Source organism: Ylistrum balloti, unplaced genomic scaffold (assembly GCF_031769215.1).
Source record: "Ylistrum balloti isolate Yb309-2 unplaced genomic scaffold, AGI_CSIRO_Ybal_v1 Utg371388, whole genome shotgun sequence".
NCBI classification, from domain to species: domain Eukaryota; kingdom Metazoa; phylum Mollusca; class Bivalvia; order Pectinida; family Pectinidae; genus Ylistrum; species Ylistrum balloti.
In genome coordinates, this window is record NW_026782731.1 from 260,968 (window position 1) to 273,236 (window position 12,269).

General features: G+C 37.4%; 2 protein-coding genes across 2 annotated transcripts in view; one reads left to right on the forward strand and one right to left on the reverse strand.

The window, feature by feature from the left end:
* LOC132562287 (cadherin EGF LAG seven-pass G-type receptor 1-like) overlaps positions 1-6,459 on the reverse strand; it is a 30,159-nt gene extending 23,700 nt beyond the window's left edge. The window contains exon 1 of the mRNA XM_060227028.1: positions 6,429-6,459. Within this exon, the coding sequence (XP_060083011.1) occupies positions 6,429-6,459 (31 nt within the window). The remainder of the gene's footprint in view (positions 1-6,428) is intronic.
* A 355-nt stretch (positions 6,460-6,814) lies between these two features.
* The window catches only part of LOC132562288 (solute carrier family 35 member F3-like), a 50,540-nt gene continuing 45,085 nt past the window's right edge, over positions 6,815-12,269 (forward strand). Inside the window, exon 1 of the mRNA XM_060227029.1 lies at positions 6,815-7,163. Within this exon, the coding sequence (XP_060083012.1) occupies positions 6,815-7,163 (349 nt within the window). The remainder of the gene's footprint in view (positions 7,164-12,269) is intronic.

Below are 12,269 nucleotides of genomic sequence, written 5' to 3' on the forward strand. Positions count from 1 at the left end.
TACACAGATAACTTACCTCTGTTATGACACCCGGGATATATTCCTTACACAGATACTTACCTCTGTTGTGACACCCGGGATATATTCCTTACACAGATAACTTACCTCTGTTATGACACCCGGGATATATTCCTTACACAGATAACTTACCTCTGTTGTGACACCCGGGTTATATTCTTTACAAAGATAACTTACCTCTGTTATGACAATCGGGGTAGATTCCTTACACAGATAACTCACCTCTGTTATGACACCCGGGATATATTCCTTACACAGATACTTACCTCTGTTATGACAATCGGGGTAGATTCCTTACACAGATAACTCACCTCTGTTATGACACCCGGGATATATTCTTTACAAAGATAACTTACCTCTGTTATGACACCCGGGTTATATTCTTTACAAAGATAACTTACCTCTGTTATGACAACGCCATATATTCTCTTACAATCACAATAGCTTCGTTTATGTGGGTACGTGTATTTAAATCTATCATTTTGATATTGAAGTGAATATATTCATATACACAGATGTGTAACTTACAATAGGTTCACCCACGAAGTTTTAATGTAACCATAAGTAAATATATTCAGCATTATTTATCCACGAATTTCAATGTGCACGAAATGTTTTAAAGACCACGAAAATTAAATCTAGCGAAAATTTATAAGATTAAAGTAGATGCTTAACAATATATAGATACCATGTAAGTAGGGTTTAATCGGACTTAATCAGTCGATTGTTAGAAAGTTAATTCCCTCAATAAAGTGGGAAGGTTATTGAAACTACATAAAGCACACTAATACAACTTCACAAAGTCTGACGCTACTGGAGGGATACTAATAAAACCTCGCATGCCTTTGCATGACAAACCCTAATTATGCAACGTACATATATCAGGACGAAATTCAAAATGGCTTCTTATTGGCTACTGCATTTTCAATTTGCAAACACTTTTGCTCTATTCATCGCATTAAGACGAGAATTGGTAGAAAGGACTAGTATATAAGATATTTAACCTTATCAAATAAGAAATGACGTTGTCAACAAATTGGAGGCCTCTAACTTGTCGATACTTAGATATCGTCCGATTTTTGAGGACTCTAGCGATGTCAGATAATGTGAGGACTCCAGCGATGTCAGTTAATATGAGGATTCCAGCGATGTCAGATAATATGAGGACTCTATCTAGCGATGTCAGATAATATGAGGACTCCAGCTATGTCAGATAATATGAGGACTCTAGCGAAGTCAGATAATATGAGGACTCTATCGATGTCAGGTAATATGAGGACTCTATCTAGCGATGTCAGATAATATGAGGACTCTATCTAGTGATATCAGATAATATGAGGACTCTATCTAGTGATGTCAGATAATATGAGGACTCTAGCGATGTCAGATAATATGAGGACTCTATCTAGTGATGTCAGATAATATGAGGACTCTATCTAGCGATGGCAGATAATATGAGGACTCTATCTAGCGATGTCAGATAATATGAGGACTCTAGCGATGTCAGATAATATGAGGACTCTATCTAGCGATGTCAGATAATATGGACTCTAGCGATGTCAGATAATATGAGGACTCTAGCGATGTCAGATAATATGAGGACTCTATCTAGCGATGTCACATAATATACTCTAGCGATGTCAGATAATATGAGGACTCTAGCGATGTCAGATAATATGAGGACTCTATCTAGCGATGTCAGATAATATGAGGACTCTAGCGATGTCAGATAATATGAGGACTCTAGCGATGTCAGATAATATGAGGACTCTATCTAGCGATGTCAGATAATATGAGGACTCTATCTAGCGATGTCAGATAATATGAGGACTCTATCTAGCGATGTCAGATAATATGAGGACTTTAGTGATGTCAGGTAATATGAGGACTCTAGCGATGTCAGATAATATGAGGACTCTAGCGATGTCAGATAATATGAGGACTCTATCTAGCGATGTCAGATAATATGAGGACTCTAGCGATGTCAGATAATATGAGGACTCTAGCGATGTCAGATAATATGAGGACTCTAGCGATGTCAGATAATATGAGGACTCTATCTAGCGATGTCAGATAATATGAGGACTCTATCTAGCGATGTCAGATAATATGAGGACTTTAGTGATGTCAGGTAATATGAGGACTCTATCTAGCGATGTCAGATAATATGAGGACTCTAGCGATGTCAGATAATATGAGGATTCTATCTAGCGATGTCAGATAATATGAGGACTTTAGTGATGTCAGGTAATATATCTAGCGATGTCAGATAATATGAGGACTCTAGCGATGTCAGATAATATGAGGACTCTAGCGATGTCAGATAATATGAGGACTTTAGCGATGTCAGATAATATGAGGACTCTATCTAGCGATGTCAGATAATATGAGAACTCTAGCGATGTCAGATAATATGAGGACTCTATCTAGCGATGTCAGATAATATGAGGACTCTATCTAGCGATGTCAGATAATATGAGGACTCTAGCGATGTCAGATAATATGAGGACTCTAGCGATGTCAGATAATATGAGGACTCTATCTAGCGATGTCAGATAATATGAGGACTTTAGTGATGTCAGGTAATATGAGGACTCTATCTAGCGATGTCAGATAATATGAGGACTCTATCTAGCGATGTCAGATAATATGAGGACTCTAGCGATGTCAGATAATATGAGGACTCTATCTAGCGATGTCAGATAATATGAGGACATTAGTGATGTCAGGTAATATGAGGACTCTATCTAGCGATGTCAGATAATATGAGGACTCTATCTAGCGATGTCAGATAATATGAGGACTCTAGCGATGTCAGATAATATGAGGACTCTATCTAGCGATGTCAGATAATATGAGGACTCTATCTAGCGATGTCAGATAATATGAGGACTCTAGCGATGTCAGATAATGTGAGGACTCCAGCGATATCAGTTAATATGAGGACTCTATCTAGCGATGTCAGATAATATGAGGACTCTATCTAGCGATGTCAGATAATATGAGGACTCTATCTAGCGATGTCAGTTAATATGAGGACTCTATCTAGCGATGTCAGATAATATGAGGACTCTAGCGATGTCAGATAATATGAGGACTCTATCTAGCGATGTCAGATAATATGAGGACTCTAGCGATGTCAGATAATATGAGGACTCTATCTAGCGATGTCAGATAATATGAGGACTCTATCTAGCGATGTCAGATAATATGAGGACTCTATCTAGCGATGTCAGATAATATGAGGACTCTAGCGATGTCAGATAATATGAGGACTCTAGCGATGTCAGATAATATGAGGACTCTAGCGATGTCAGATAATATGAGGACTCTAGCGATGTCAGATAATATGAGGACTCTAGCGATGTCAGATAATATGAGGACTCTATCTAGTGATGTCAGATAATATGAGGACTCTATCTAGTGATGTCAGATAATATGAGGACTCTATCTAGCGATGTCAGATAATATGAGGACTCCAGCTATGTCAGATAATATGAGGACTCTAGCGAAGTCAGATAATATGAGGACTCTATCGATGTCAGGTAATATGAGGACTCTATCTAGCGATGTCAGATAATATGAGGACTCTATCTAGTGATATCAGATAATATGAGGACTCTATCTAGTGATGTCAGATAATATGAGGACTCTAGCGATGTCAGATAATATGAGGACTCTATCTAGTGATGTCAGATAATATGAGGACTCTATCTAGCGATGGCAGATAATATGAGGACTCTATCTAGTGATGTCAGATAATATGAGGACTCTATCTAGTGATGTCAGATAATATGAGGACTCTAGCGATGTCAGATAATATGAGGACTCTAGCGATGTCAGATAATATGAGGACTCTAGCGATGTCAGATAATATGAGGACTCTAGCGATGTCAGATAATATGAGGACTCTAGCGATGTCAGATAATATGAGGACTCTATCTAGTGATGTCAGATAATATGAGGACTCTATCGATGTCAGGTAATATGAGGACTCTATCTAGCGATGTCAGATAATATGAGGACTCTATCTAGCGATGTCAGATAATATGAGGACTCTATCTAGCGATGTCAGATAATATGAGGACTCTATCTAGCGATGTCAGATAATATGAGGACTCTATCTAGCGATGTCAGATAATATGAGGACTCTAGCGATGTCAGATAATATGAGGACTCTATCTAGCGATGTCAGATAATATGAGGACTCTAGCGATGTCAGATAATATGAGGACTCTAGCGATGTCAGATAATATGAGGACTCTAGCGATGTCAGATAATATGAGGACTCTAGCGATGTCAGATAATATGAGGACTCTAGTGATGTCAGATAATATGAGGACTCTATCTAGCGATGTCAGATAATATGAGGACTCTATCTAGCGATGTCAGATAATATGAGGACTCCAGCGAAGTCAGATAATATGAGGACTCTAGTGATGTCAGATAATATGAGGACTCTATCTAGCGATGTCAGATAATATGAGGATTCCAGCGATGTCAGATAATATGAGGACTCTATCTAGCGATGTCAGATAATATGAGGACTCTAGCGATGTCAGATAATATGAGGACTCCAGCGATGTCAGATAATATGAGGACTCTATCTAGCGATGTCAGATAATATGAGGACTCTATCTAGTGATGTCAGATAATATGAGGATTCCAGCGATGTCAGATAATATGAGGACTCTATCTAGCGATGTCAGATAATATGAGGACTCTATCTAGCGATGTCAGATAATATGAGGACTCCAGCGATGTCAGATAATATGAGGACTCTAGTGATGTCAGGTAATATCATTAGCGATACCAGACTACATCCGTTACGATGTTACTTGATCAACTTGTCATATATATTTATATGTTTGTAGGAGTGGGCTGTCGTATACTATTTCATCTGTTCAAATGACGGTTAACATTGACAAAAAATGGCTTTGGACTGCCTGACAAGTCTACAATCCTATGTTCGTTTTGAATGTAAAGGACTCATTAAAATTAAATACCGTTCGATGTATGTATACTTGGTCGCCTTTATACCTTGAGATACAATATAAGGTATACAATCACAACACCTCTGGAGTTAAATGGCTAGAGATCTTCTCACTGGAGTCTATTGTAGAGCGGAGTTATTTCCCCGCCTGAAAGGAAACCACAGTACATTGACTATAGAGGGTAAAGACTGAACAGGCAGGTGTAATTACCTATTGTGCTGTTACACATCGATCGATAGAGAGAGCGAAAGCACTACTAGTATGCTGTATGTTACTGGCGTTTTTGTACCCGCTTATAAGCACAGTCAGTCCTTTGCGATGTTAGATAAAGGATACCTGTCTATGAAAAATCACGAAAAGGAGAATAGGAAAAATAACTATTTAGTTGAATTGCTTACTTCATTGTTACGTTTATGTAAAATTTGGATATACAATGTAGTAACGGCTAAAATTCACCTTTGAACTTTGTTGACTTACAGTATCATTATTGATAAAACTACGTCCCCCTAAATTTCAATAACTTGACCAGTCATGACAAGGCAATCCTTTATTCATCTTTCAAATAAAAGTCAGCATATCGGCACCGTGGTACAGGCTCATTGGGTCATGACATACAATTCCATTCTATTGATTAATGAAACGAACAAATTTTGACATAATTATATTAAGGAACAGTGGCGTAGCAAGGATCTAAAGTTGAGGGGGGGGAGGGGGGCAAAAATCTGGCAACGACGGCGAAGCCGTGCGTCGCGAGCGCCGAAGGCGCGAAGCTTTGGCGAGGGTTCTGAGGGCCCTCCCCCAGAAAATTTTGGCTCCATTTCCTGCATTTTGAGCGTATTTTGAAGGAAAATAACGACACAATAATACTGGGATAAGTCGATATAATGTATTGAAATAAATCAAAGTTAGAAAAGATACAAATGGAAACAAAATAATGTCGGACTACATGTACATAACAATCAATAAGAAATATCAGTAAATGACAACATACATAAACATCAAAAATCAGCATAGACTACTGCTCAGGTAAAAAAAAACGAGTTGGTTAGGGTCAAATGGAGAGTTAGCTGGCGTTTTCTTTTCGATCAACAATATTCAAGCTCAAAGCTGTCTCGTTTCAAAAAACTAAAATTCAGGTAAATGCAGATTTTTCAGTTTTAGAGAAGACATAATCTTCTATGAGCCTTCACATTTAGTTACAAGACGTTCTGTGTCCAACTTAACCAAGATGTCTGATTCCACAGACCATACTACAATATTAATCATATCAAAATTTTAAGTCGTCTCTTCCTTGTTGATCAACAAACTCGGACTCGCATCAATCAACCTGTCATCGCTGCATTACTTGTTTATTCGAGTTCGGATTTAAATGTGTTCATACATCATTCGGTTCTTTTAGGATGAACGTAATCTGACCTGTCAAATGATTTGTTGCATCCGTTTCCATCGCGGCTAACGGGAAAATGAGAGTTCTGATTCTGTTACCTGAGCTGAGTGTAGTTTGTGTGGTGTTAGTTTCGACAGAATGCAAGTAGAATCGATAAAATCACTGAAATATAGATATGAAAAATATAGATGCAGAAAACTGAAAAATGGGACCCCCCCCCCCCCCCCCCCCCCCCCCCCCCCACATAAAAAAAACTCAACGGATTTACACGTTTCACAAAAGTCACCTCTGGGACAAATGGGAGGGCAGTTGCCCCCCTTAGCCTCATGTGTGACACCTTGAGGACAAGATAATAAGACTAGTTTTATATTTTGATATCAAAGTACTTTGTTTGTGCCTTCTATTTTGTCACGACATGTCAAGGGGCGCAGAGATCGAAGGTGATTGTAACCCTTGGAGTATTGAGGATGGTTCGAGAGGTGCAGCGATCGAAGGTGATTGTAACCCTTGGAGTATTGAGGATGGTTCCAGGATTGCAGAGATCGAAGGTGATTGTAACCCCTGGAGTATTGAGGATGGTTCCAGGATTGCAGAGATCGAAGGTGATTGTAACCCCTGGAGTATTGAGGATGGTTCCAGGGTTGCAGAGATCGAAGGTGATTTGAACCCCTGGAGTATTGAGGATGGTTCCAGGGGTGTAGAGATCGAAGGTGATTGTAACCCCTGGAGTATTGAGGATGGTTCCAGGATTGCAGAGATCGAAGGTGATTGTAACCCCTGTAGTATCGAGGATGGTTCCAGGGGTGCAGAGATCGAAGGTGATTGTAACTCCTGGAGTATCGAGGATGGTTCCAGGGGTGCAGAGATCGAAGGTGATTGTAACCCCTGGAGTATTGAGGATGGCTCTAGAGGTGCAGAGATCGAAGGTGATTGTAACCCTGGAGTATCGAGGATGGTTCCAGGGGTGTAGAGATCGAAGGTGATTGTAACCCCTGGAGTATTGAGGAAGGTTCTAGAGTTGCAGAGATCGAAGGTGATTGTAACCCCTGGAGTATTGAGGATGGTTCTAGAGTTGCAGAGATCGAAGGTGATTGTAACCCGTGGAGTATCGAGGATGGTTCCAGGGGTGCAGAGATCGAAGGTGATTGTAACCCTGGGGTATTGAGGAAGGTTCTAGAGTTGCAGAGATCGAAGGTGATTGTAACCCCTGGAGTATTGAGGATGGTTCCAGGGGTGCAGACATCGAAGGTGATTGTAACCCATGGAGTATTGAGGAAGGTTCTAGAGGTGCAGAGATCGAAGGTGATTGTAACCCTTAGAGTATTGAGGATGGCGCTATAATGTTATTTCTGTATTTGTTTGACACAATGGTGTTAAAGTTAATAGAGATATAAGCATTTCAGATTGTATGTCTTTTTTATATCTTAAACTTTTCTTTCTAAGCTTGAAATACTAATATTTGGATGTTCTGTATCATATCATATCTTAGAGGATTTAGCTTAACGAATATTTGGTTTGAAGTGATTATAACATCGATTCACTGAAGATCTCTGTTCTATATATAATAATGTCTGTTCGGCTATTATTTCGTTATGACTTCAACATCCAGCCAGATTTAATATTCCTGGCCAGTTGTTGTCATCAGAAACCTATCAAATTAATCTCCGGTTTTTCCTTGCTCCTCCATGATTCGATAGTAGTGTGAATTCTCCCAGCTAATCCCGATACCGGAAGTATACTTTTAACTACTCTTTGATGTCTGTACATGTTACGCCATCAGAAACAAAATGATCAAGCGTCTGGGTGAAAGAGACCAACTCCTAGGGAGACTGACAAAATATTCCTTTGTATTTTGTCCATTATTAAATGTGATTTGTTTATTCATACAGACATATAAACATATACATATATCAAAGTTCCCATTAATCTGTATGAATTCATCCTTTGGTCAAAGAACTTGAGACGTTACAAGGCACCTCAACGTCTATCACAGGATAATATAAACACGCTTATGTACATATAGTGAAAATATCTCTCCTGAAATTGGCGCCATTTTTCTGTTAATTACAAAATGATCCGGACACCGACCGTTTTAATAGAAAGCATTATAGTTTGAAAAATCCTTGCCAATTTTCCTGTCTGCACTTCCGACATTGTTCACGAAGCGTTGCAGTTGTGCAATGAAAGGACTTGATTACAAACAATACAAAACATGTATCTCGCTGATACCCCTACAAAATGTCCAGGATTTTCCTCTGACAGATTGAAGGAATCACAAATATCTTGTTTCGGTTAGGTCCCTTTATAATGTGTAATATATACTATACACTTAAAGAGTAAACGACAATAATGTCTTTTTTGACAAAAGTTTTTAATCTGAGTCTTTGACTGTCAGCGTTTAAGGTCATTTTAACAGGTCAAATAGTAGACGACAGTTTAAGTCATTGTAAGGTTCTAGTGCCTAGTGTATATTTGTATTAAAGATCGCTCTTCACTTGTGTGTTTTTGGTGAAATATTGGTCCCCGAGGGTACTTAATATATAGTGGCACGGTTCTTGTTCTTCTAAAACTACCAGATATCTGACATATACAAAATGTGCTGAATTATAGGGGTAGCGCACCTTCTCATATCGTTTACGGAATTTCTTCGGTCGCCACTTTTGATATTTAGGTCCTTAGCATAACTAACGAGTTCTACAAGGACAAACAGCTGTATTATGTTGGTTGATTATTAGTTTGCATTTACCGTGTCTTATATGAATTTCTATTAAACAATGTTGTTTACCTGTGTGCCGTTTGTACAATCAGCGTTGACGTGATGTCATAGATACGAAATGCTTATTGAATTGGTGACGTGACGTCAGTGAATTGTTATTGTGACGTCATATCATTGTCCTGACAGGGAAATACCCTATTCTTAACCCTAGTTTGAGACAAGGACAATGTTTTATCCCGGACAGATATTTCCGCGCTTTTAACCGTTGTGATATTTCCTTGTCTCAGTCTAGGGTCGAGACGGGGGATAACGTTCTCAAGACAATGACGTCACATCAACATTTCGAGCACGATAACGATGCAAACTACGTTGACAACAAAAACATGCTAGTTTAGAACGAGGCCAGCGAGGTAATGATAATCATTCACCCCATTATTGGTGGGGTAGGGTGATCTCATCACTTGCGAAAAAGATGACTAAGTTATAAACACTGCATCTGTCCCATCGGGTTGAGATCCTTCTGTCTAACATCGATGTGGTGAAAGATGCTATGAATCTCATACTGGAACAAAGCATAGATAAAACCGTTCAGGAAAAGAGAGAAATATTTCTGCGACTTAGTGGAAGACTCCTTTGTCCACAGGTTAAATAAATCAATGGTAACTGAATTAGAAAGGTAAGTTTTTTTCAATAATATTCTGTCTTATGAAGCACGTGATACATTGCTTTATGAGTACAGAACCAAAGCACATTTCATATCTGATCACACGCTATTTACCTATCATCGGATTAATAATATGGAAATCAATTAGCTACAAATCCTGGTCGCATTATTGATTTAGTGTAAGGATACGACTTCAATCAATTTGTTGTGGAGCCTACTCATTTTACAAAACACTCATCTTCTCTTTTTATTTATTGCTGACAAATGATAAAAATGTTATTAAGAAAGTTGTTGGCGAATCTTTTTTACCAGCTGATACAAGATACCACGGTCTTGTTTACATGTGTTAGATGTTGATCGTAATGCATTTAATCAAAACTTTCAAGGACAAGTTTGTACAACAAAGATAATTAAAAATATTTTGTGATAGTTTAAAAAACATTGACTGGGTTAGCCTAATTCCAAATATGGTTGTTGATAATTTCGCTATTTTATTAGTTTCTACGGTTTGGAAATTGCCAAAAAATATATATTCCAAAAACAATTGTACCCATAAGACATTACGAACTACCATGGATGCACAACGAATAATCGGAAAAGATTACACTAAAAAGAAAAAAACTACACGAAACCCTATCCTCTGTCAACAATATAGACAGGCTCCAAGTTCATCCATTGGCGCAATTAGTGAAACGTGATTATATTTCAAAGTTAACAGATAAAATAAAATGTGTGTCTACACAGGATTGATGGGATCTGATTAATACTTATACAAACTTCTCAACAAAAACATTTAGTGTACCTGCTCTGATATATAATTATAAAAAAACTATGGAGACAATAAACAAGAAACAGAATTATTCAATAATCACTTTTTAAGTAAATCTACCATTGATGATTCTAACAACACTTTACAATTACCATTCCCAATAAACTTGATTTTTTAAGCAGGATGTTAAAGACGATATAAGCATGTTAGATATTTCAAAAGCTTCAGGTCCAGACAACATGAGGTCTAGAATCATTAAGGAAGCAAAAACAGAGTCTGTGTGTTCAATTCTTACTAAACTTTTTAACAAGTCTGTGGTTTTTGGAATATGTTTAAACTAATACTGTAGTAACTATTGTTTTTATATTGTTGTGAAGATTACACATTGCTTCTACGTTCACAAAAGCCGGTCATAATCTATTTTACTTAGATTTACTGTCATATTAAGACTGTACACACTGCACAATACATTTGTTAATCAGATGTTGTCTTAACCTAATTGTATGTTATAAAATTATTTTCATTCGAAAAAAACCCCAATAAATCCTTTGCATCCTTAGGAGAAAAAAAGCTTTGGAAAGGAAAACATCAGCGTTGAATGATGAATTAAGAATATAATTAATATACGCATTTTTTATGACAATCATTCGACTACTAAAGTTAGCATCTGGGATGCCATGCTTGATACAAAGAAACAGACGTCCTGTCTTCTCACAGGCTACAGTACGTAATAATCTAAAACTAGGGATTTACTGTACAATTCGGGAAGTATGATATTGTTAAATTTTAGTACCAGGTATACAGGAAAGCTCACAGACTCATCAGTCTTTTTCTCAAACGATGACGTGGTGAAGGGACATTTCCAAATGCTGCTTTACTTGATGAAGTTGTTAGATAAATATTGATGTCTATCAAAAGACATGGTGAGATAAAACTAATTCTAAACGACAAAGACAAGTTGTTTTATCATGATATGCGTAATATCATAAATATTTAGTCTTAAATCAATTTGAAGTGAAAAAAAATTATACACTGTATTAACTTGTCCATGAATCAAGGAAGGTGCTGAAAACAATAGAAATCATGTGTTTTATTTTACCTCTACAGAAGTGAAAGTTTAAAATATCATAAATGTTCAGTACCGCTTTTATAGGACATATATTAAATTATCTTAAATTTTCAACAAGGTTATAAACCCAAAACCAATCACATAGTGAACTATTTGTGATGATGAAATTTTATGATAAATAAAATTAATCAACTCGTACTATCAAAAAGCTAGGAACATTACAGACAGCCCTGTCAGCGTAATATAATACCATAATATATGGTACTCTCGCGTGACATTTTGACATCAATGTTAGTCTCGTTCATCCAGACTGATGTGCTTGCCACAAGCTCCACCAGCAGAGAATCACGTGATCAAGCGTCTGAGTAAACGAGACTACATCAATGTGATCAGGAGTTTAATGATATGCGGGGTATTTTATCAGACTGTCGGTTATCTAATTACTTAAAACCTCTTTTTAAATATCTTTCTATTTGAGTCTGGATTTGGTCATTTTCTTAAAAGTGATATCTACACACAACTTGCCTGTTCTGCTAGGTGTTATTATATCTAATGACATCAAAACTAATGACGTCATATGATTATCAATGCAATGGAAACTATTCTTGTCTTTTAGAGAACGGATTTAATGGATTAATTTGTTGTTTTTTTG